Source organism: Typha angustifolia, chromosome 11, assembly GCF_048772165.1.
Source record: "Typha angustifolia cultivar Huaian chromosome 11, ASM4877216v1, whole genome shotgun sequence".
NCBI classification, from domain to species: Eukaryota; Viridiplantae; Streptophyta; class Magnoliopsida; order Poales; family Typhaceae; genus Typha; species Typha angustifolia.
This window is the reverse complement of record NC_133249.1, coordinates 11,577,407-11,603,800: the sequence shown is the minus strand read 5'-3', so window position 1 is coordinate 11,603,800 and position 26,394 is coordinate 11,577,407. Positions and strand designations below refer to the sequence as shown.

At 40.2% G+C, this 26,394-nt stretch overlaps 1 protein-coding gene across 4 annotated transcripts in view; it reads left to right on the top strand.

Annotated features, from left to right (window-relative positions):
• The window catches only part of LOC140769618 (uncharacterized), a 46,506-nt gene extending 20,112 nt beyond the window's left edge, over positions 1–26,394 (top strand). The window contains exons 15-26 of one of the 4 annotated variants that reach the window (XM_073110390.1): positions 102–191; positions 9,481–9,662; positions 13,617–13,725; positions 13,844–13,942; positions 14,021–14,164; positions 14,267–14,428; positions 16,941–17,156; positions 22,681–22,877; positions 22,966–23,137; positions 25,563–25,745; positions 25,890–26,075; positions 26,161–26,394. In XM_073110390.1, the coding sequence (XP_072966491.1) occupies positions 102–191; positions 9,481–9,662; positions 13,617–13,725; positions 13,844–13,942; positions 14,021–14,164; positions 14,267–14,428; positions 16,941–17,156; positions 22,681–22,877; positions 22,966–23,137; positions 25,563–25,745; positions 25,890–26,075; positions 26,161–26,256 (1,836 nt within the window). In that variant the 3' untranslated portion in view covers positions 26,257–26,394. Of the gene's footprint in view, positions 1–101; positions 192–9,480; positions 9,663–13,616; positions 13,726–13,843; positions 13,943–14,020; positions 14,165–14,266; positions 14,429–16,940; positions 17,157–22,680; positions 22,878–22,965; positions 23,138–25,562; positions 25,746–25,889; positions 26,076–26,138 lie in introns of all 4 variants that reach the window. The other 3 variants (XM_073110391.1, XM_073110392.1, XM_073110393.1) reach the window with 3 other exon arrangements.

Genomic DNA, 26,394 nt, shown 5'->3' with positions numbered 1-26,394 from the left:
TTGTTCTTTGAAAGATTAATATGGTATATGAGTTCCATTTTTTCTACAAGGGAAAGCATGGCATCAAGTTTGTTTCTTATCCAGCTTATTGAATTGTTCAGGTTCTTATATCTTTGCAACTGCTTGAAGGGGGTGGTAATTATAAGAGACAACTCATCTTCTCAATCACCATGGATATTCTTCAAAGCATTGTAAGTAATTAGATGTTTGTTAGCTTGTTCTACTGTGTATTTTAATTGCTATTTGAATTGAATTTTGAACTCATAAAATAAAGTGATCTTTCTATATAACACTGAAGATACTGCATTTGGTATTTTTCTGTTGCCTTCATGCTGTTGGATAATCAGGTTTTATGTTATGGTACATCATTTGGAGAATGTTGGATGTTTACATAAACAATGAATGTACCAGATATATTAGGAAGCCTCAGTTTCATGAAATAAAGGAAATTTAAAAGCTACTGGATAGTTCATATGTGCTATTGGGGTATATATGCAGCCACAATATGGTCTAAGGATAAAAATATTATAAATCTTATATATAATTTACCCATCTAGTGTTTTGAATGTTTTGTAAAAGCAAACTATTACATTAATAAAAGTTGCAATATGATATATAGAAAATAATTTTCATTATATCTTATCCATGAAGGGATGCTACTTTTTAATCATATGATTACTTAATAAATATTTCAAGTATGATAAGTTGCATCAACAAAATTATTATGATGCACTATCTTAATATTAAAATATATTGCTCTCATATGCAAATGAGGGCAAATATGCACATGTGATGTATATGCGGTTGTTGTCGGTCAATTTGTGGGCGCATTAGTCTTTCTAGGGGAGGCAATTAAGGGTGGCAATTGGGTCGTGTTAGGTGGATCCGGGTCGGGTCAACTTTGCCCTAACACGAATACGAGTCGATTATTAAACGAGTTATATTTGATAGATATGAACACGATCCGTTTATTAAATAGGTAACATGGCATGACGTGTAACCCAAATATATTCTGTCATAAGCTTTGACATAAACTAAAAATAACCTAGGAAAAGAAATTTAATATGTTCTATCATAAGCTCTGTCATAGGAAGCTTTTAGAGTACCTAGCAAATATGATACCAAACGATGAGACTCAATTAATTATTTTGATCCTAATACTTCTTGATAGAATATACTCTAATACATGGATGGCCATGCCGATCACCACCGGCACGGCACGTGCTGCGACATTTGTTGGTTGTGCCGCAAGAGAGAGAGAGAGAGAGAGAGAGGAGGGACACTAGTGCTGCTTCACTCTTAAACCTCGTAGTCGCTGCTCGCCGTCGTTGTTCGCTGCTAGAGATGAAGGTGTCTTCACGTCCCACGCGAGGATGCCCTAGCCCCAGCCCTAGTCCAAGGAGGAAGAAGACCTCAGACGGGTTGGGGCAGGTGAATAAAGAGTTAAGTTGCACGTGCCGGTACATCGCTAGCATGGCCATCGTTGCTCTAATATGTCCTAATAGATAAAGAGTATTTCTTTCCTAGTATCATTGTATAAACAATGATATTTGGAGGAGCTAATAGTAGTGCTAAAGGAAATGAAAAACACGAACTGAATAATAGCATTAAAGTTTGCTTTAATGCAAGATAAAACATAGTAATTGATGAATGATCCATGGTTTAGGTTGTAAACATGATTACAACCATTATTTTTACTCAAATTATCAATTATGATGTACAAATTATGGTTTAATGTTATTAGTCTACGAGAGTATGGGTCATGACTATACGGTAGTCCAGTTAAAATGATCAGCTCCAATTTGCTAGAATTTGTCACTTGAGCTGAAAAAGATCTCATAAAGTCATACCAAATTTGGATCACGCTAAATGAATCTTCATACTTTGATTTGGTGGCTAACATAAGACTTAACACTGCAAAAACTAGGACTTACTATTATAGTTTGGGAATGTCACAATTATACCTAAAATTATCTAAAGAAGGAAGAGTCACCATTATACGTAATGATACCTAATTACTCAACACTACAACACCTAGTGATTAATCTAATTAAGCATGTTACTACATCTAATTAATCACTCTTTGAAGCTCGCGTGTGGTTGTGCTATTTGATGGGCTTCCCCTGTCCCTTAGGATTAGCTCAACTATGTGCAAGTGCCATTCACTTGGAACCTTTCTCTTCTTTAGCTTTTAAAGTTCTCATTTGAATATTTGCTACTACCACCAAGATCTGCACCGATGGTTGCTTCGTCCGGGCTCATGACCCGGGTTTTGTGGTGGTCGCCGCGTCCTCTGACTCATCGGAGCATGGCGCTCGCCCTGATGGCCGGGTATGGGTTGCACACTTCAGCACCATCCATTTTCGGTGCTAGTTGATTTAGCACGTGAGTTGTTACACACTCCTTAGTAGATTTTGACTTCTATGACCACTGTCTTGCTGTCTTAATCAACCAACACCCTTCGTGCGTTCTAGGTTAGTGTGTAGTTAGGCATCATAACCCAGCTTTTGGTTAATCTTGCATCGTTGGTTCTGCTTACCAAAAATAACCTACTTGGAGCTCTCGATTTCATGGTGCGGCTCACTGTAGCAGCCGCACCGTTCTATCTATTTAAAGTTTGAGAATAGGTCGAGGGCGCTGCTCTCCCGATGCCTTTAATCATTGGCTTTACCCGATAGGACTCGCATGCTGGCTCTAGCTATCCTAAGGAAAACTTCAGTAGAAACTTTCAGAGGAAACCAGCTACTAGATTGTTCGATTAGTCTTTCACCCTTATACCCAAGTCAGATGAACAATTTGCACGTCAGTATTACTTTAGTCCTCCACTAGAGCTCGCTCAAGCATAGTTCATTATTTTTCACGTCTCGATCGGCACGATCTACTGATATTTAGCCTTTCATTTGCACGGTTTGTCCCTCCCCCACAACTTTCCCCCTCCCCGGTCTTGACGGTGAGGTATGAAACCCTTTTCTCTCCGCACCTATCTATCCGTTCAACTAAAGCAGTAGCAGTAACGTGCCCGTTCTTGGATTGCACTTGTAGGGGTCTCGAAAGGCTTTGGCCCTACCTTTGCCTTGTAGGGGTCTTAAGACAGCAGCAGTGGTGTGCGGACGCTTGGGTGCCTGCTCTCGGACTACACATAGGCCTTCTGGCCCTGCCTTGTCCCAAGGTAGCAAGCAGCGTGCACACGCTCGGGTGCTCGCTCTCGGGCTACACTTAGGCCTTCTGGCCCTGCCTTGTCCCAAAGCAACAAGCAGCATGCACATGCTCGGATGCCTGCTCTGAGACTATACTTAGGCCTTTTGGCCCTGCCTTGCACCAAGGCAGAAAGCATCGTGCACATGCTCGGGTGCCCAAGTGGCACCAGCAGCATGCTCGCTTTTGACTGCACTTGGGCCTTCTGGCCTTGGCCCTACCTTTGTCTTGTAAGAGTCCCAAGGCAGCAATAATGGCGCGCGGACGCTCGGGTGCCCTAGCAGCACCGGCAGCGTGCCCACTCTTGGACTACACTTAGGTCTTCTGGTCCTGCCTTGTAAGGGCCAAGGGTGCCCGCGTGCACATCCTTAGGTGTCCCCGCAACCTGCTCTTAGACTACACCACTTAAAAAGGCCTAAGGCTGCTCGCACTCTCGAGTCCAACTATGAGCACACCGGCCACCCACTCCAATTCAAAGACCTAGTGGTAGCGGCAAAATAGTCTATTCCATAAACGCAAGGCTTCTCGCACGCTCTGCGCCTGTTGTCTTACTGACGAACCCGCATGAAGTTTGGACATATGCCCTAAAGGTCCTAACTCGTCTCGCTAGATGTCCTAAAGTCCTATCTCAGTCCCGTTAGATGTTCCAAAGTACTAAACCACTCGATGCCGGACTGCGACTGTTGGGGATGTCCTTGGCACTCACGAAACTCTCGCTGATAACATAGGCACAAGTGTCTCACTTAGTACCCATAGATGCCTCCGCCGCACAATAAGACCGCCGTATGCACAACAAGCTTCCTACCACCTCTTGCATAGGCTTGTGCTGGGAAAATACTGACTCAATGGCTCTTGCATTGCCCCTTTGCTCCTCCTCGATTGAAGGTACATGGCATCAGCTGTTCATCCAGCCTCCATCGACCGTCACTACCCCTGCCATGGGCTCGTGCAACGAAATACTAAGCTGTGGGCAATATTTTGGCATGCCCCCTTTAGAGTGCCCAAAAAATCACAAAGTAGCTTGTTGTTCGAACAAGGGTTGTTCTCCCGCCGCATAGTGATGGCTCGTTTCTTCCAGGTGGACAGGCGTGATGAAGGTGTAATCACGAAAGAGAGGTCGATCCTCCAAATATATTCAGCAGCAGGTATCGTACGCCATTGGAAGGGCGGTTGCCTTTGAGATGGTCCAACCAGTAGTCGAATTTGCTCTCCCTGGTCGCCTCGCTGAGGCGGGTGGAAGTTCCTCCGCATGGGCCTGTGGGGGAAAAAACTAGCTCATAAGGCTCATTTTTATCACCCTGGCCGAGCATCCCAAGACTGCATTGCAACGGGTGCCTGTCGTTCGAACGAGGGCTATCCTCCCGTCGCACAGTGCACTAGCATGGGCCTATGTAGGGGAAAAACTAGCTCATGTGACTCATTTTTGGCTCTCTAGCTGAGCACCCCAAAAAATTGTAATGTTGTGGCGATAGTCACCGAGGATGGAATGACTGAATGGGCTACAATGACTACGACATTGGCTTGTGCAGGAAAAATAATATGCTAGGGGCAATATTTTGATCCCTTGGCCAAGCATCCTAAGACAGCATTGTGGCGGACGACTGTCGTGCGATCGTTGGCTGTCCTGTCAGCCAGACAACACCTGGCAAGGGCCTATTCGGAGAAAAACTAGCCTATCGGAATAATTCTTGCCTCCCCTAGTTGATCTATCAAAAGAATTGCGATGCTTGTCCGTAGATAGAATGACCGCTCTGGCAACAATGGCTATGGCATGAGCCTGTGCGGGAAAAATAGTGAGTCTGGGACAGTATTTTGACCCTTTAACTGAGCATCATGCAAACTTTGGCTGTTTGCTCAAGCGGAGAACAGCTAGGGGAGGCAAGAATTATTCCGATAGGCTTGTGCAAGAGAAAACTAGCCTATGAGGCTCATTTTTGGGCCCCTAGCCGAGATCCCCAAAACGTAATGCCCCATAAACCTTTGCGACGCGGACTGATCTGGAATGTAGAATGAGGGATGCCCCACCAGGGTATTAGGTTGGACATATCGCAGTGTACGCCCGTTAGACACTCGTCATACAGACAATGCTTAGCATCGTTCCGTGTGAGAAAAAAACTAATCAACAGGGCTTATTTTTGGGCCCCTAGATGAGGTCCCAAAGCGTAACGCCCTACAGACCTTTTGAACCCCCAAGAATTATAGAATGAGGGATGACCCACAAGGGTAGTAGGTTGGACATATATCTCAGTGCGGTGCACACCCGTCGTGTAGACAGTGCCTGGCATCAGCCTGTGCAAGAAAAAACTAGCCAACATTGCTCATTTTTGTGCCCCTGGCTGAGGTCCCTAAAACGTAACGCCCCATAGACCTTTTCAACCCTCTCGGGTTGCAGAGCCCTCCTCGAGTAGTAGGTTGGACATACTGCCGCAATGTGGCATGCGCCTATCAAGCACCTGACATCACCTTGTGCGGGAAAAAACTAGCCCCACGCCTGCTGCCCCTCCATGCCAACAGGCATGGTAGGTTGAAGCATAGGCCATTGGTAGGGGTTGAGACATGGTGAGTGGTGGACGTACTCTGCGCGAGCTGTCGTGCCTTCGGCCCCCTTCTAGGAGGGCCCGCAAGACGTCGCCGCCATTAGACCGTAACCCTAGGTCAGGCGGGATTATCCGCTGAGTTTAAGCATATAAATAAGCGGAGGAGAAAAACTTTACAAGGATTCCCCTAGTAACGGCGATCGAACTAGGGACTGCCCAGCTTGAGAATCGGATGTCCCCGCCGTCTGAATTGTAGTCTAGAGAAGTGTTCTCAGCGATGGACTAAGCCCACGTTTTCTGGAGAGGGGCACCTGGGAGGGTGGGAGACCTGTCTGGTCCTGACCCTGTCGCACCACGAGGCGCTGTCCCTGAGTCGGGTTGTTTGGGAATGCAACCCCAATTGGGTGGTAGACTCCGTCCAAGGCTAAATACGAGGGAGAGATTGATAGTGAACAAGTATCGCGAGGGAAAGATAAAAATGACTTTGAAAAGAGAGTCAAAAGTGCTTGAAATTATTAGAAGGGAAGCAAATGGGGGCCGGGTGCACCTTGGTTGGATGTAGAACGACTTTAAGTTGGTCCGTCAGTCGGCTCGGGGTGTGGAATGTTGCAGGCCGCGTCGGTGGCCTATGCTCGAGCAATTGTTCCCGCTCGGAGATTGTTGTCGCAGTAGCCGACAGGCCATGTCAACACTGCAACACCTTCACTCTCTCTTTTAACCTACAATCAACCCACCCTAATCCATCCATACCACCACCATCATCTTGCCTTAGCCAGACCCACTATCCACTCCTATAGATTTGCCCTCTATCCTAAATCTAGCCTAACTCCAAGACCACGCATCTGTCTATCCGTTAGATCTCAAGTTACCTTTAAACCTTTATGATCCGCAATAACCTTAACTATTTGCTTGAGAGTCGGAATTTGAATCCATTTACAGATTTGGACTCGCAGCTATTCAGGGATTAGGAAGCCATGTGTATTAGTAAGCGATTTAGTATTTGCTTTTTAAGAGCGCAATTTCCGTACGCTATGTGAAAGTCAGCAGCAATATGTCCAGGAATCGCTTTCCGGTAGAGCGATTCATTAATTGCTTTCTGGTAGAGCGATTCATTAATCGCTTTCCCTAATAACTTAGATATGCAGCGTACTGATTAATCGAATATGTCCACCCCCTTCCTTCTTCTCCTCTTCTTCTTTTTCTTTGGGAAGAAAAAAAGCGGACGAAGAAGACAGGAGTAATTTAGATATTTATAAATTATTTTATATATTATAACAGAATATTTCTTCTCTAATACCGTCTAAGTTAATACAGAGTATTAAATGAGAATTATAGGAAAAAAGTAGGGGTTGGGTTATAAAATTATTAAAAACAAGATGTGAATCACAAAATAGGTAAAATGTAGGGTGTGATTTATAAAATATCCTAAAAAATCAAAGAGAATCTATAAGGTCTTATACTCAGTCTTATGTGTCCCTTAAGTAGTGGTTCCTTGTCATTTGCATCTTCTAGTAAGCCTTTTGAATTTTGATATTGTCAATGGTAGTGGAGCGATAAGAACACTCATTTCTTCTACATTTAGAGGAGAAGAAGCCAAGATTTGGGGAACTGTGAAGCAAAAGGTAAGAGGGCTTATATGGTAGTTTGGGGGTGGAGACATGGAGGGAGGGTGGGAAGGGAGGAAGAAGAAAATGTTAGGCATGGGTTTCAATTTCGACCAATCCTGCATTTTCTTCTTCCTCCCGAAACGGATCGATATTGGTCTTAGCCGATCTTGATCCTAACCGAAACCAGCTTGTTTGTTGGTTTTGGCTGGGGTATGCTGTATAGGTAGATCTTGACCCGAAACTAGTTGGGAGGGTTGGATCAGGGTTAGGTCCGACCCGAGTCCCTCCCACTCTCCTAGCCTTTAGCTCTTATTTCTCTCTTTCTCTCACCTCTTCCATATATCTACCATCGACTACCGAGTAGATCTCCGACAATCTCGACCTTCGGTGATGTTCTCCGACCAAGATCTGATGACTTCAGGTGAGTTTTTTTTCCAATTAAGGGATGCGATATTAAGAGGAAGAGAGTAGAAAAGAGGAAGAGAGGAGGAGAGAGGGATGCGACATTGAGAGGGAAAAGGAAAGGGAGAGAGAGGGGGGAACTAAAGGGAGGGAAGAAATGGAGAGAAAAATAAAAAATATAGAAATATTCTTTCTGGTAGTAAAGAATTTGAGAGAGAGGAAAGGAGAAAGAAAATCAAGAAAAAAATTTGAGAGAGAGAGAGGGTATTATTTTTATAGTTTTTAGGCTTCATATGTGAGTAATCTTTATTTTTTATTTTCTTATCATTTTTTTCTAATGTTTTATAATTTTTTTATATTTTTAAATAATATTTAGAATTTTATATTATTAAAAAATTGTTCGATCTGATATTAGTAGCTAATACAGTCAATACGTATCATTTTTCTGAACGGCCAATCCCGATTCTGATTTCGATACCGAGTTTCAGAACCTTGATGTTAAAGCTACTTTTATCAATTTTCACTTGGTTTTACAATTATTCACGCTTTATTTATGTGTCCACGTTGAGGAATTGATTGGGACAAATGAAAATATAGCAGTCATTCTTTGATTTTGGGCTAAGTCTTGTAAGATGTCAAAAATATATTTTCCCTGTTTTGAACAATCATACATATTAATATGCTCTGACATAGATTAAATATGTACTTGAATAAAAGTTAATCATAATTTTGATTTCTTTTTACGAGAGTTTCTATGGACCTCTATGATTTTCATTTTGCAACCATTGTGGTAAACGACACAACTGTGAGCCGTGCTCACACATTTTTGAAAGTATTTGGGAGTTTGAGAGAAAGGGAAAGAAAGGCCCTAGAATAAGAGAAGGGGAGGAGAGGAGACTGCTTCACTGTGCCTTGGAGCCTTTACGAGACTACTCACTATGTTGCAAAGCCTCCACAAGACTACTCATCTTGCTGCAGGGCCTCCACAATGGATGACCTCTCCTCATCAAGCTACTGCCGTTGCCATCACTTTTCATCACCAACTGCTCTCTGCTCGTGTCTTAGCAACAGATAGAGAAGATGACGAGCAAAATGGGTTGAAAACAAACAGATGTGCAAAGCTGATTAAGTGGCTATCGATGAGAAGAGAGTGACAATGATTGGCAATAATGAGGAGAGAGTGGTAACCATGAGAAGAGAGGAGGGGTGATACCATTTATCACCTTTAGGATCACTACAAGGCGATGGACCTTTGCTAGGAGACGTGTTGTGCGGCATCTCTCGTCCCATGTGCTGGTTGGCACTCCTTATGCAGGTCGGCATGACAATCCCTGATAATATTCCAATTTTGTGGAGCATTATCTTCATTAATTGTGCTCTAACCAGCCATAAATTTGATGGGAAAACCCTTGGATGGCAGATTACTGTATGCATGGGATTTATAATTTAATGTCTTCTAACTTGTTATTATTGTAAAGCTTGATATGTTAATATGCATTAGCCAATCAATCCGTTACAGATAAAGAATGTTTATTGAGTTGAGTGTGGGAAAATTCATAATTGAATGGAACATAATATCAAATGTAATTCCTCATTGCAAGTTTGAAATCTATTAGTATGACTGCAATTATATTTTAGCTTCATCTACTTTTCTATTTCATGCTTCTTTTAGTATACCATTACATTTTATGTTTATTCTTGGTTTCAAAAATCTAATTGAATTTTCATCTTATGTTCAGGGTGCTTTGGATATTGACTTCTTGAGGATCAGGAAGTTCACATCAAAGCTAGAGACTCTTGCAGAATTCCAGAGCATCATTGAGGGAAAAACAAACTGTAGCTTCTTGTATTGGAGAAAAGAGATGATCGGGACTTGGTTGTCAATGATGTATGCAGATGCGAACAAATTATCTTGGCTACAGTAAGTAATACCTTGAGAAGATTATTTAATTAGGGATATAGAGAAATGAGAATTTTATTCATAAAGTTAAATTAGGAAGATCAATATGGATTATGTGGATATGAATGATGTTATACCCGAATTCGGAATCATGACTGACCATGTAAGGCTTGAGACACATGAAGCTTTAATAATAACTACCCAAGTTTTGTTATGAACCGAGTAAGTGTCCGCTACCCGATCAAGATCGAATGCAGGAAAATAGCTCGCGCAGTCGGAGAAAAATAATCATCAAATATTCTATCGTAGATAGAAAGTTATGAAACCAGGGGTGGTCGATCTGTAATTTTCTGATCTACGTTTTTGGTATTTACGTCCTCTGCAAATTCCGATTGCAACTGGGACAAAACTACGCAAAAGTGGAGGTGATGGTGAGGGTGACGGGTGATGGTGATGATGTAGAGAGGGATGATAATGGTGATGGGATGGATGGATCATGGTGTTAAGGGGATAAGAATGAAGGGAGAGAAGTGGTTGAGATCCTGAGGAGGGAGAACTTGACAGACGAGGGAGATTAGAGGATCACCGGCGTTAAGATGACGGACGACTAAGGCTTGAACTAAGAGGAAGGAAGATTAGGGTAAAAAGGAAGGGAAGGTATAGAAATCAATATTCATTCATCAATAATCATTTTGGTTGCCATCCATACCTTAAGAGTCTAATCTAACAAGCCAAAAATAACAAATAATAATCCTAGAAACAATGAATTCTCACCGATCGTGTTCGAACGGGGTTGAACGCGTTCGAACGCAAAATTTGCGTTTTTTGCCGATGTGAATGTATGCAGACGTTCGCATGCTGGCGTTCGAACGGGGTCAAGTGTGTTTGAACACATAAATTGCGTTCTCTGTCGATACAAACACTTGCAAGCATTCGCAAGGGGCGTTCGAACATGGCCCTCTCGTGTTCGAACGCGACATATAGAATCCTTATTTTTTAAAGAAAACAACTAAAATAACAATAAGAGTACACTCCCATAAGGTGTATCCATTCTCGAGGCGGCTCGGTGGGGTCCGAATCACATCAAGTTTACAATATAAAAGAACCCAAAACAACTAATAACTCTAATTTAAAAACTCACAAGGAAATAAAGATACTTGAGTTACACCACCAATATCTTCCAAATAAAACTAAGGTAGCAAATAGTTTTTCGATTAGAAATAGAAATAACTAGTCCAACTCGAAGGTAAAAGACCAAATCTTAAGTGGAGATAGAATCTTGGTGCACCATACTCATTTGTCACACTGACCAACTTCTAAAATGTTAGAGTTTTATAAGCCAACAACTATAGTTTAGTACATGAATTCACTTGAAAGCCAATAAAATCTATAATGTGTGGAGCATGATTTTAGAATTCAAGGCTAAGCAATTCGTAATAAACAAGTAATACTAAACATGCTCATAATAATAATAATAAGGCACAAATGATGATAATGTGAATAATAACTGATAACATGCTTAAGATTTTATTATGCAAAACTTCTTAATATCAAATAAATGTCATATTTCTCATTTGATTATGTGCCTGTAGAACCATATCAACTAAAAGTCATCTAGAGTTGTCATTATGTGATAAACACATTTTTTGTTTTTCTCTAAGGGTTTTTAGATGGTGTTACTATATGATAAATGCACTGTCTCTTTCACTAACCATCAGGAGAGATTAGAGTCACAAAGAGTAATATTTCACAAACATAATGTGATATACATTTCATGAAGATAACATGATGATAATACATGAAGATAACATGATAGCATAATAATACAAAATATGAGGCAAATAAAACGTGAGTAAATCCACTCACCTGAGATCAAAATGGAATAATTGAAATCTCTAATCCAGGTGCAAGAAAAATTGCCACATTTAATAATAAAACTACTTTAATCTAACCATAAGTATGATTTCTGAAATTAAAACTACTTTGATCACTAAATTGGCTAGATCAAGCCCAAGGAGTTGGGATGGATTGTGATTGACCCATAGTCTAATCACCACCGCTCTCCGGCAGCCAGAAGGCTGCGAAGGACCAAACCAAAAGTTAAAGGGAATCGAGGAAAGAAAGAAGAAGAGGGTGGTTCGTCAAGCGGAGCGGTTGAAAACGACAACCCTTCCCTCCATGGCAGCCGGATAGGGGAGGTGATGGTAGTCGCCTTGGTTATAAATTAGATTAGGAAAGATGATTTAGATTGTGATTTGGTGTAATCTCCTCGTTTTTTATATAGGGTTGAAGGAAATCCCAGAAATAATAAAATATTTCTTGGAAAATTGAATAAAATATTATTTTGGTAGAACAATCCATCAGTATCTCTTCACTCTCCTCTCTCCTCTTGTGTTGGATTCCATGTTTAGGTGGGTTTTCTTTTTCCATCACAAGCCAGGTGAGCTTAATTCTCTTTCCTTTGGAGCTTGGTGAGTTATCTCATCTCTCTGATCTGTCTAGTCATGGTAATATGGAAAAAATTGTTGGATGCGGAACAAGATCTTCATTGAAGCCCTACTTTTTCTCTCCTCGTGCATGGATCAAAATACCTCCTTATTTTTCCTGAATTAGCATGTTTTCTTATCCTATGCCACATCGTTTGGTCAGCATGATAAAAGAATTATTGTAGCATGCTTAGATTGTTGGTGAAGGTTTTACTCTTACTCTGTCCCTACAATAGATTGGGTAACACCTTATTTTGTGGCAAATTGGAAGCAATTTTGCTTAATATGCAAGAAAATGGTAAAGATAATGAGAAAAAAATATGGTGTCTATCTTCGTGAAGAATGATACTACCTAGACAAAAAGGATTCATGTAGCTGACCTCAATCAATAGGGATATGAGGCTCAAGGATTGTTGTTGTTTTTTTTCTTTTTTATATTCATTATCCATAATTACTTCCAAATATAAATGGGAATGCCATCTGGCCACAAATTTGTCCTATTTTCATCTTTATGAAAAATATCTGAGGAAATCTTACTCAGTTTTACCCTGATCTAGACTATTTCTTTTATTCTGTTTCATATGACAGCCATGTATAACTAAGAGAATGACCTGAGATAAATGAAGCCTTTTTGTTCAAACATTTCATTTCAAGATTCCCAAATGAGATTGTAAAATAACCATCAAACATAAATTGAAATTGTCTCACATCATAAGAAGTTGGAATGATGACCCTTAATTGCAAACCATGAATTAAAAAAATATAAAACTAAACTAAATAGATTGAGTTCACACCTTCAGACCTTAGGAGAGGGAACCCTGACAGTTGTCCCGGTCATAGTTTGATCAACTCTGTTCCCACTCTAGACTTCAAAGGAGTTTTATAGGCTAGCAAATAAATGTTCAGTGGGTAGACCCACTATAATTAGGTATATTTAAAATTGAAAATCATAGTTAGGTTATACTTAAACATATACATAGATATATTATTTGAAACAACATATTTTACTTGGATTTTATTCTAAATGCGACAACATGATAAGAACTAGCTTTCGGCAATCTAACATGTAGTGGCATGTAATCTTGAAATAGCATCATGGTGTCAATTTGCATGGATATCCACCATAACTTGTTTCCAGAATGTTTAATACAATATCCCGGAGTCATCAGCAGAAACTTGTTAGTCTTGTGACAATGTTGTGTTTTTCTTTTATTGGTACTTGTGGTTTCACATCAACTATAGGACACCCATTGGATGGCACCTTGGTCTTCTTCTATAGTTCTCTTTGAATTTTGAGTTTCTAGATTTGATCTTCTAAAAGTAAATCAAGGGATTGCATCATACATTAGCCAACTGATATACCTGACAGTTGTCAGTATCACAGCATATTAATACAGTTGAGGTTTTACCTACGTTCCTCATGCATCTTATGATGTGTTATAGCTTCTAATTCATCTGTGCAGTATATTACATCATTTTAAGTTGCCAGGTACATTCTCGATGCATTTTCTGATGGGCTTTGGTTTCTGAAACTTGGCCATGTAGGCAAATTTACCCTTCAGTCTTATGAAGAAGAAATTGAGGATACTTTGAAAAGTGTAAGGCACCGTAATATTATATTGCGTTCTACTTTCCATTTCTAGTCTGTTTGAGGTTGTCCTTTGGTTGCTATCAGTGGATTCATCGTAAGGTTTTTGATTGTTTTCCTTGAAACAGGAAATTATTGCTCCTCTCTGTAGAGATATTGAAACTGATCTTCGTCTTCATGTTCATTCCACCCACTTGAAGGGATCTGTATCTGTGAACCCAACAAAGGTGCTATATGCTGTGAAATTACATTTAGGCTATTCATTTTTTGCTGTAACTGCTAGCTTTGTTGGTATGTCTCGTCAGACTGGTGTTCAGAATCTTTCTTGGTACTTAAGGATGAAGATGTTGCGACTTCCTTTCAAGATAATTGATCTTAACATGCTTGTGGAGAGCTATTTAAATGCTGCATTTTACAGTCATTCACTAATGACTACTTATGATGTGAAGGTATGAATTTTTTATGAAAGATCCTTGTACATTCAAATTTCGTTTATTTGCTCATACGAATTAAAAATATTTTGCCTTTTATTCTGCATTTTGCAATTTCAGATATATTCTGTGATGCGACAACTAGGAGAACTGAAGTATGGCCTAGAGCTCGATGATTTTCATCTTACTGAATTTTTTATAGATCAAGATTTTGATGTCTTCAGAATTGTTCAGAAACTGAACATATTTGTAGAGGACTACTCATATAACATAGTTAAACAGGTTTGTGACTTTATCTTTATTGATGTAGGACTGCTGGTAAGAAAGTAATGCATGATTGGACCAATTCTTCTTAGCAATGTGGATAAAACTTTTTTGATTCATCAATCATGATAAACATCAATACATTACCATATATTGAACTTTCTGGGTGTTTACAGCTGTTATATTCTATCTGCACTGCATCCACCAGCTTAGTTAGTTCTACAAATGATGGCTATTGTGCTCCAGTTGTCAATATGACTCATATGGTATTTGCACAATTGCACCATTATTATTTACTTGGCTACCATTGTGTCCTCTGGTAAACCAACATTTATGTTCCCAACACTGGCATTGCAGTTGACTTCTTTATTTTCATTTTAGAGGGCTGCAAGGACTAGAGGAGATTTGACTCACTTAAATTGAAGTTATAACTTGTAAGGGATTAGACAGAGCTTGACTAACCATTGTTACAATCCCTAAGTTTTTTCTTCAGGGCAAAAGTGGTTGGTAAACTTCGAGGACTTGTTAAGATGCAGCTCTCTGTAAGATGGTGAAGCAAATCAACAAAAATGCACTAGTCATGCATTATAAACGCAAACAAATTTACATAATTAAAAAGATACACATTATATAATGTGAAGTCAAACAATAATAAAATTGGATATATTCATTTGCATACATTTAGAAATATACAAGTAAGTCAATGTCAGAATATTTTCACCTGTCACAGGGAGAAACTTCTCCACTAGGTAGTTTTGTGACTGAACTCTAGGATAAAGTAAGAAATACCTTTTTGATGATTTTGATATATCAAACAGGTACATAGATTAGAAGGTGCCCCAAGTTGATAGGACCAAAGAAAGACTTATTTATAGGAAAGATATGACAATCTTTGCTTTGATGAAGGACATGACTCAAAGTGGAGTTGAATACTAGAAAGGTTCATGGCAAAGATAATTGGACGATAGTATGATTGCTGTGAAAATTTTCAAATCATCACCATCATCATCCAATCTATTCCTTCATAACATGGGGTTTACCTGGCATCAGCCTATATAATTGGTGGCAAATTCTTCGCAAAAGAAGAATTAGACCGAGGGAATTGCCGTAAAACCTGTAATGTACTAATGTTGGTTGAGTAATCTACTTCTTTGGCTCTTGGTTTCAGTTTAGCTTCGTCTAAGCTATGAGCAAGCTCTCCAATAATTGCAACAACCTAGACAAAAGAGAAAGATTGACAACTTTGGTTAGCAGATTTGTCTTCTTTTCTACAGGACAATTAAAATGAAGAGGTGTTTTAGAAATTTACAAACATGTAAGAAATTACATGATAACTGGTTTTTTTTGTATGACTAAGTCAATGACATTTCTTGTAGAACTCTTTTTATGAGCAATTTAGTAGTCATAGGCAACGATGGCTATGCCACAGGCACGGCCCGTGCCGACCGCCGACTGGCATGGCACGGCACGTGCCGTAAGAAAAGGAGAGAAAAATGTACCACCTTGGCCGTCGCCGTCGCCGCTCTCTTAAGTTTTTTAACCAATAAAAACCCACCCGTCTCTTTCTCTCTCTCGATCTCGTTCTTCCCCTACCTCAACTAGGGCACCCGATGCGAGCTCGGGGGAGCGGCGATGGCGACCGGGAGCGGCAACGGCGAAGGCCAGCGGCGATGGCGACAGTGAGCTCGACAACGAGGTCGATGGCGAAGCTATTAGGAGGGGTGCCGTGCGGCACCCCTCGTGCCACGTGCCGGTATGCCGCCGGCACGGCAAGTGCCGACCGGCATGGCCATCCTTGGTCATAGGTACATTTCATCATTGCTTCCACAATTGACGGTTCTCACAATTCACAAGGTTCGTCTTTTCAAGAAATGGTGATCCTTGTATCTCTGTCAGGCTTACCGGTTGTCTTGTCATATTCAATCCGTTGTTCTTCTGTCTAAGGAAAAGGCAAATCGAAAATGCTGTATATGCTCAAGCTGGCTTGGTTGGCGCAGGAAGGGATCCTTCGGTTGCTGTCATGGTCCTAGTCTCTGATTGGGCAGCCTCCTCGATGAATTGATGAACCATAATTGGACGATAGACTTTATGAAATCAGATGATTGTCAAAGCTAGGTTGCAGGGCAGTATATTGGCAAGGAATCCACTTTGTGCTACTTTAGTGTCTCATCATTCTGTGCTGTAGCACTACTGGGATGGAAAAGAAAACATAGTAGGATGTTTTGATTGTTCAAAGTCAAAATTGAGTATACAATGGTTTCCTGAAGCTAAGCTATGGACTTGATTAAGTTGCATCACATTGTCATCACTTTTTAATGTTTTATTAAATAATTATTTTTCTTTGTATTTCTCATTAGATCCAACTTTCAAGATATATTTTTTCTTCACAATGTCTATAATTCCTTTACATTATCAAGTCGTTATTGTTTATTACTTTATTTAGCTACAATCAGTTCAAAAAAAAGGTCCAACTTGTTTTGCAAAGGAGCACCCCGTTTGGTACTTATTATCTCATTGTTAATTCTTGCAGATGTTCATTGAGAATGACCCTAATAATCAAAAGAGGAAGAACTTGAGAGTAATCCATGTTGAACATGTTGCATCTTCACTTGCCATGTATGGTTTAAGATCAGTATCTGCAGCTTCAGATTCTGTTTTGAAGTTCTTAACTGAGATGTTTACAGATTTAAGTGAGTTGCTTAAAGATGATATCGAAATTGAACTATTGAAAGACTCCTATTCTAAGGTACATGCTGTTTTCTTATACTTCATCTTTTATATGATTAATATCTTGCATAAAACATTTGATCCTTCCATCTCTTTTTCACATTAATGTTCTTTGTTTATCTTGTATAATTCCATTTATAGGAATTGGTAATGTCTCCTCCAGTTGTTGGGTCTACCCATGCATTATTATCATAGTGATATAGGACTATAGGTAATAAAACATTTAAAACTCATGTACAATCTTGCCAACATTTACACCTTTCGGTCCTGCTTTAGAAAATAGCTGTATGGCTATCTTACAAGACACCTTGAAGATTACTCACTCGCAGTCTTTAATAAGAGATATAATTTTGGGCGCTTTTCTGGCTCATAAAGAATTTCTTTTACATGGTCTCTTAAGTTGGGTTCTAAATATCTCTGAGTAATGTTGAAATACCCAAACCTCCAAATACACGTGTAAACCGCGTGGGTAAATCCTCCCACGCGGTGCATCACATGATCTGTCAGTACAAGGATTTCACAAGGCACACAACAGCACAATTTCACCATAAATAAACTCAACTAAAAGAGTCCGGATACAAGTTCCACAGGCCACAACAAGCCTTCCAAATATACATCCAAAATACTATGCTAAAGCCCAAAAATACGTCATCATCACACCCTCGCAGGGGCTTAATACAACTAACATACGTACTGAAAAGGAAAAGCAGCTACTCCTCGCTACCCACACCTGCGTCCCCTAGCTCTGAAATAATACCGCCACGAGGGGTGAGCTTACAGCCCAACGAGTAGGATCCATACAATCTAAAATAATGACATCACATGTGTATATCCAATGTATGCCTATATTTGCTAACGATAACGATATGTTTATTGAAATGGCTTACCACAATTTACTAAGTCAATGCAATTGATAAAGATTACTAATCACTATCCTGGAACATGCTAGTTCCTAAACGTATCATGATAAGTTCACACAGATAATAAGCTTGATACAATCTCTTATTCGTACACATCTCAATCATAGGTTTTACATGTTATGCATAGCAATAAAATAGCAGTTTAGTCATCTCAGGCCTACCAAAGTATTAATCATACTTATCATCGCTTACCGAGCTATTCACCACACAGGGTGAATACGCTTAAGAAATAATCATCCATTATCTCATACATCGAGGGGGGATATATACACATCTAGCGGTAATGTCACCTACACGTGTATGGCGACACTACATGTGACCGGTTGTCTGTGGCCATCAGACTCAGGACCCCGGTCGTAAGCCCATATCTCACTCTCTCTAAGTCATCACCGCCCTCGGCGGGAAAATCGGGAGCCCTCGGCTCATCAACAGATGCCCTAACCCTGCGTCGTCGGGTACCGCTAGAGTTATATCCCCGCCTCACAATAATGTTCTTCTATCATCATAATCTAGTCCTAACTATGCAGTATAACTACCTGAATGCCACACAGGCTTCCCGACCTCAGGTGTAGACCGCTAATAGTATAGTCATATAAGATACACTCTACCCTTAACCCTGGGCTGAGTGAGTAGGGGTACTGCCTAGTCAGAATTCGACTACTAATGATAGGTGGAAGTGGTGCAGTGTTTATGAGTGTATAAAACAGGTTATAGTCATCATGATCATTACATTCTACATTCACAGCAATCATACATCTATGCAATAGTATACCATACAGGACATATGTAAAGCATTATCATACTAATGTTGATGTTACATTAACATTCTCATAATATTATGATGAGCAGGTTATAAATAACTACATATGCAAAAGATATAACAGGGTATACCAACTGCATGCATTAATACTGACATTTCCTACAGTGTCATGACAGGTATAATGACTGTAATTATGTTATTCTAGATTTGTATAACTCTACTCGCCAGGGGGTCTCCACAGTATGGTAAAACTCGTCAGCTAGCCGGCTCCTCCGGAATCCCAAAATCCTCCTCACGCGGTGTCAATCCTATTAATTCACGCAAGTAAGCCATACGTAAGATTAGCGAACTAATTGAATTAATTATCTTATTAGCGTATTTATGGTTGGCAATTACATGAGTCAAGGGTCTCCTAGGGCGAGTGTTATGTTATCCTAAAATTCATATGATACTAAATTATCATTACGAGGGATCAGGCTAATTAAATCAGGTGCAAAAGATAAACGGGGTTATAGGGTCCAAATAGCCCCAAATGGGCTAGGCTAGAGGCAATGGGTAGGCTCAAACCCAACCCAAAAAGCAATAGGGCTTTGGTGGGCTAGGGGGCCCAGCCATAGCCCACCAAGGTTGGAATAGTGGGCTGCAGACTGCAGCCCACCCAACAATGGGCTAATAGGCTGCAGCCTGTAGCCCACCCGGATCCAAGGCCAGGTGGGCTGCGGCCTGCAGCCCACCCAGACCGAGCTAGTGGGCTGCGGTCTGCAGCCCACCCGAGTCTAGGTGGGCTGCGGCCTGCAACCCACCCAGACCGAGCTGGTGGGCTGCGGTCTGCAGCCCACCCAAATATCAGATTAGTGGGCTACAGTGGTTTGCAGCCCACTAAGGAGGAAATGGGTGGGGATTTTAACCCCCACCCCTCCACCCTATCTCCTCCCGATGAAAGGAGGTCGAGGCGGAGAGAGGGGTCCATGAGGTTGCGAGGCTGCGGCAGTGCGGCACGAGGCCGACGGCGCAGCGCGAGGCCGACGACACGGCCACGAGGCCGGCGGCGCAATGCGAGGCCGGCGATGGCCATGAGACTGACGGGTAAGTGAAAAGGGGAAAAAAAGAAAGAAAAAGGAAAGGGGGGAGGAGAAGGGCCGACGGCGAGGGGGGTTATGCTACAGAGTTAATGGGAGGGGGGGGGGGAGGCTTACCGAAAAAGAGAGGGGTTGGTCGGCAAGCTCGAACGCTCTCGGTCCGGGCTTCGGCGGCTCCGCGGCTGTCGGCAACCACGAGAGAGAGAGGGAGAGAGGCAATGCGGTGGAGGAGAAATGGGGGAGGGGGGGTGGGGAGAATCTAGGTGTCTGCGGTGATGGGAAGGGGATAAGAAGATGAGAGATGGCGTGCACGGCAAGGGAAGGGGAAGAAGAAGAAGAGGAGGAGGGGGGGGGGCAGAGTGGCAGGGCTGACATGCATCAGTCAGAGGGAAATTTTTTTTTTTTTTAATTTGGGGTGTTACAAATGTGGTCATTTATTATTTATTAATAGTCCCAGGAAAAGCCAGCGCCATTATGGTGAAGACCTGTCAGGTCTCTTTCCATTTTTGCCACTTGGAGAAGGATAAATGAGGCTCTGCCTCTTTCTGCAATCCATTGTAGCAACTGTAGATCAATGCTCTTGCTGTCACACCCCCATCTTGGGCTGTAATGAAGCTGACTGTATTGGTTTGTGGAACACATAAGTTTTTTTTCACATTAGACTTAACCAGATCATGAATTTAGTAAGGTCAATATGGACATAAATAATATTTTAGGAACGTAAATATCATAACAACTCAAATGATATATTGACTGTAAACCCAAACCCAAACGTAGACTTCCTAGACCTATTCCATTCAAGTCACCAAGTCACTGGTTCTAAATCTACAGATTACACTCGTCTTTCCAAAATCTTTTAATTTTTTTTTCTTACTTCTGTCTCACTTCTCTTCCCCTCTCTTTCTCCCTCTGTTCCTCTCTCTCACTCTTACCATCGCAAACATGGAACTTTTTCATTTTTTTCTCCATTTCTTCTCTCCCCCTTTTCTTTCCCTCTGTCTCTTTCTATTACTCCCACTCTCTTCCTCCCCCTCTCTCTCCACTCTCTCTCGTCTCTCTATCTCACTCTGTTACTGTAGCAGATTTTCTGCAGCAATAATAGAGACAGAGAAAAAGAGAGGAGGAAAGAAATATAGGAAGAAAGAGAAAGAAGAAAGAAAATAAAAAACAAAAAAAATTACTCATTTGAGGTTGTCAGAGATTGAGGTCATCAGATCTTGGTCGGTGCTTGGGTGCCGATTGGTTGGGTGGGAGAGTAGAGAACAAGAGAGAGAAGAGAGAGAGAGTAGATGACTTGACTGGTTTCGGCCTTAGACCAGAATCGGCCATAGCCGATCGTGATTTGTCTTGGGTATTTTCCTTGAGCTGATTTGGTTATATAGTGTGTTTGGTTGATGTAAAGTAGAAAAATAAAGTGCACTGGCCGAAACAACATGATATAGCACATGACGCAAAAGTAAAGGCTTTTGCGTATATCACCTACCCCAAACAAGAGGGAGAGAAAAGGAGGGAGAGAGAGACTGCTTGCCACTCGTCGTCACTGTTCGCTGTTTGCCGTCACTGCTACTGTTGTCCTTGGCTCGCGTGCCCTAGCTGTGAGGAGGAAAAAAACAATGGAAGCAAGTTGAATTAAAAGGATCCTCTTTGCGGATCTAAATTAAGTTGTGGATTAGGCAGCGACAAGCAGCAATGGCGACAACGATGATGAGCGGCAAGGACAATAATGTCAATGAGCAGCGAGGGCAAATAACAATGGCTAAGTGGATCACAGTTAGGAGGCGATAAGAGCCGGGTACAAGTACTGATAGATTGGCCATGTCAACCGAACAACAATCCTTGTTAGGAAATGAGTTTCTCTATTTTCCTAAAACCACTTTTTCTAAAGGGGGAGAGCGATACTGTCCACCATTCTATATACTGCATATCATCATTAATTACCATGATTACCCACTTTCTTAAAACACTTACAACTTAACATTAATAACCCATAATTACTTACTAGAAGTGATTTTACTAGAAGCTTTCACCACTTTTTTTCTCTTCATTTATTAGCCAAACACACCCTTAAGGTCACCTAGCACACTAAGCTTTTCCTCAAATTATTGAGAAACTAAGACCACAAAGATTCCCTGAATCTATTTTTGAGCTTGTTTGAGGAATCTACATGGGTGATTTAGTTCCCTTGATCTCCAACCATTTCAAATGAGGGACTATCTCAACGTGCTCCTCTAGTTGTAGTGTAACACAACATTCTATTGCAACAAAATTACCAATTCAGTGGTTTGCTAGAGTCGCGTCATATACCCTGGGCTTCTATACGGGTTTCACACATGCTTCCACCAAACTAAGTTTGTCAAATTATTACATTATTATATTTGAAGACTGCAAATAATTTGAGACTGATATTTGTCCCATCTTGTTTTAGCAGTTGGCATTATCCAAGGGTGCAAATTTTTTGACTCTCTTTGGTTGTCATGCATCTTCATCATTAACATTGGAATAATTCGAGACTAATATCTCCCATCTTGTTTTAGCAGCTGGCATTATCTATGGGTGCAAAATTTTGACTTTCTATTAAGTGGATTTGGTTGCTGCTATATTGCATAAACTTGCTGTCTTGCATTCTGGTTGCTGAAATACATCAACAAGAACTTAATATTCCACTCTTTATATAGTTTACTCTTTGGTTGTCATGCATCTTCCTCAATATTGGATTTCCATGTTAAATTTGATTGGACCCTAAATTTATCCATCTATTGTATCCATTTCTCTGGTTTCTTGCAGAATAACAAAGGAGCACTAAATACACGTCCTTTTAGACAAGGAGAGCTCAAATTTGCTCTAGGGAAATTTGCTGTTGGAGGCCATGGGGTGACCTTTCCTCAACAAGTACAATCTATCATCACTAGAATAGGTAATGCTTTAGGACTGATGAGGATTCTTCTGGCTGGTTGTTCCCGTTATTCCTGCAGCATTTCATGGTAAATTATTTATCAAACTTTATCTGGATAATCATTTCATGATATGATACATTTTATTCTCATATATAAGAGCTTTCTTGAACTTTAGGTATGCAAAAAGATCCAATTGTGATTTGAGCTTCTGGGAGAATTGCAAGAAGCTAAGTTTTATTGATGAGATTGTTGCAGCAGGAAGAATTATGGATACAGCCATCACCAAAAAATACCAATTGGATGATGGCGTCAGATCTTTTTCTGTTTTCATAGCCATGTTTAAAGAGGTAATAGTTTTGTTATGCATTACTTGGTCTAATGCCAATTTTTTCTTAGTTTTTCTACTTGCAAATCTTCCTCAGGAATTGAGTAAATTCATACTTCACTGTAAAATAGTTCAAAGTAGAACCTCTCTTCTCATGGTAGTGGTAATCAAATATATTATGCCACATGTCAGAGGAATTCAGTGTGATCATCTTTTCTCATTCTATGTGGGTGTGTAAGAAGAAAGGAAAAAAAGAGAAGTAGTGGCTGCATCTTGAAAAATTGCCATTCACAGGATTTAGGGATTGGCAAGAAAGAGGAAAAGTTCTAGGGCCAACTTCAAGATTGTTAGACCTTGAACTGATGCAAAAACCTTAAGCTTAAGTTTTGACATGAGTTTAAGGGTGGCAGGTCAGTTTTTAATTATTGAACCATATATGAAAATCTTGAAGTCTAACAAGTTATGGAGCGACTTTCAAGTTGCTTCCGGTTTGAAACCGATTTGGAAGGCCCACCCAACCACCCACTCAGACTCTTTATCTTGTCTGAAAATCATTGTTTTCTTCTCTCCTATATCCATCCCTCTCTCCCTCTCATCCCCTTGTACCACTTTTCACTGATCTCCAACATCCTCTGCTTCTTTGTTGTGCCTGTTTTTTCCTTGTATCACACTTTCTCTATCTCCTCTTGGTCGTACTATGCCAAGGCCATGTTTATCGTGTTGACAAGCTACTGACATGAGATGTGCCGCCCAACAAGGTGCTTGCTGTAGTTAAAACCTCAATCATCAAGAGGTGCATGAGTTTTATCATTAGAATCTTCTAGCTTGTAGGTGCGCAATAAGTTCCCTGTGTATCATCTCTTCTAATCTCTCTGTCATTCTATTCTTTTTCTTACCTTAATGGAAGGATGGCTGTGTTATAGGCATGGCCCGTGTCGACCACCGACCGGCACAGCACAACACTTATAGGTCGTGTCACAAGAGAGGGAGAGAAAAAGATGAGGGTAAATAAATGTGACTATATGCTCTTATTAACCTACCTACATGAATCCTTTGCTTTATGAGTACCTCAAAAGTTCATAATAACACGACTAGAGTAAGACTAACAACTATCTTAGATTGTTTCAACTCTACCTTTCATGAACATAAAAGGTTAATTAATGTTTAGCTAAATACAGCCAAGAATTTTACTTTAGTCATGTAAATATAACTAATAACTCGACTATGTACCTTGCAAGAGCATGTATGTAATAAGAGTTTATTCAACCTATCCAGTCAATGCACTACTTATACAAGAAACTATGTATAACAACATCTATAATTAAATATTAGAAAATTTAGATTATCTACTACTCAATTATTTTTGTATAATCTTAATGATGTCTAAAAGTTATAATTACAAACACAAGCGTATATACACTTGTAAAACAACTAATCCTTATAACTAAGATTTCTAACCTTAAGGAATTTGCAATGTAACTTCCCTTGTTGCTTTATTCTTTTCTACTACCATAAAGAAAACATGAATTTCTGCATAGTTATATTTTACTACATAAAGAATATATGAATTTCTCCAACTCTTTGCTTCTCTTTTGTTCTTCCTTTTCTTCATCCTCTTTTCCTTTCTCCATGAAGATGGCTGCCGTTCATGGGTATTCTCATAAATTTGGTTAGTGTGTGATTAGGTTAGACACTGTCTCAGGTTTTTGTTTTTGTAACTTAATTCATATAGTTTAATAAATCATAGTATAGGGTCAAAGGCAGTAAGTGAAAATAAGACGGTTGTCATTTTAAAATTATAGGTTAAAAAAGGTTGGATTATAGATAGCTCAAGGACGGGGTGTTAATCACAGATTGGGTGTTGTTTGAAACTTCTCTAATTTGAGCTGTAATGTACTAAATGCTCTGTATCAGGCTGGTAGAGTTCTCCTTGCACCATAAACCAAGATGAAATTTAGTGTGTATTATTCTTGATTCATATCTTTTGGGCTGAGCAATGCTAAGAAGATCAATGACCCTCTTCCGCTGCCATGCTGAGCTGTTAGGCCATGCTGATGGCATAAATAGTGTGTAGTATGTCAATGCATAACATGCGGACTACTCACAAGCACATGCCTGTGCATCTGCCATTTGGCAGGATGATTCATGGAGCATATCATTTGCTTTTTTTTCTGGAAGATGATATCTAATACTTTAATTAGCAAGCTTATCACTTGATTGCATACATGATGAATAATGTCTTTTGACATGTATCCCATATATTGTTCAATTGTTAATTTTCATATTTTTCTGTAATTATTGAAGGATTACATATTTACATGGTCAATCTGCCTTGTACTAATTCTCTTTTGTATGTTTTACTAGCTACTGCATGATTGCTTGATTGCATATTTGAATTATCAGTCAGCCTTAATACTAATTTCTCCTATTTCTTTCTCTCCTTGTAGAAGCTTCAGTCTATCGAATTTGGTCAATTTAAGGATTTCTTCCATATAGTACCATCCATTATTGCTCACATGGTAGACTCAAGACTTCTCGAGAAGGATAAATTATTACGAAAGGACCATGAGCTGGGAAGCATGGTTAATTTATATGATGGTTTCGTCATGGGAATTGTGTTTGTTCTCAAGGTACTTTCTGATTAACTGGATTTCTCTATTATCATTGCTTTGTATAGTTAGGCCTTTTAACAAGCAGTTTATATCTAGTATTTCAGTCTTTTAAAGTTTAACTACGGTATTTTCTCTTTTTGCAATGCTATTTATGTATTGTAGGTTCTAGGCCAAGAGAAGTCGTTTGATGAGCTGCATTGGTTTGCTTCTATGAAGAAGAAACTTGAGGAGGAAATCCCTGTGCCAGAAGACAGTGGCAAGTTACTGGAGAAGAGGACGAGCAGCAGTGGTCTTGCTGGTTTAAAGCTTTGGCGCCAAACTCCATCAACTTCAACGGAAGTTCAAAAGGTATTATAACATCGTTTCTTTTGCATGCTCTTCGAAGTGTTTTAACTTGTCAACATCTTTTAGTTTTTCCCCACTTAATCAACAGGGATTAGAGAAGAGCAAGAGATACGAGAATGAGCTCGAGATCATAGAATGTGGCCTAAAGATTGCTAGGACAATAATGTCACGACATGAAATATAACTAGTTTGTTTTGTTGATTGCTTTGTTTATGCTCCTTTTTTTTTCTTTTTTTTTAATTATGTGTCTGAGTGTGTCCTGCAAGGAGGTGAAATTTTCAGCATGTAAACAACCCCATATTTATTTATTTATTTTTCAATT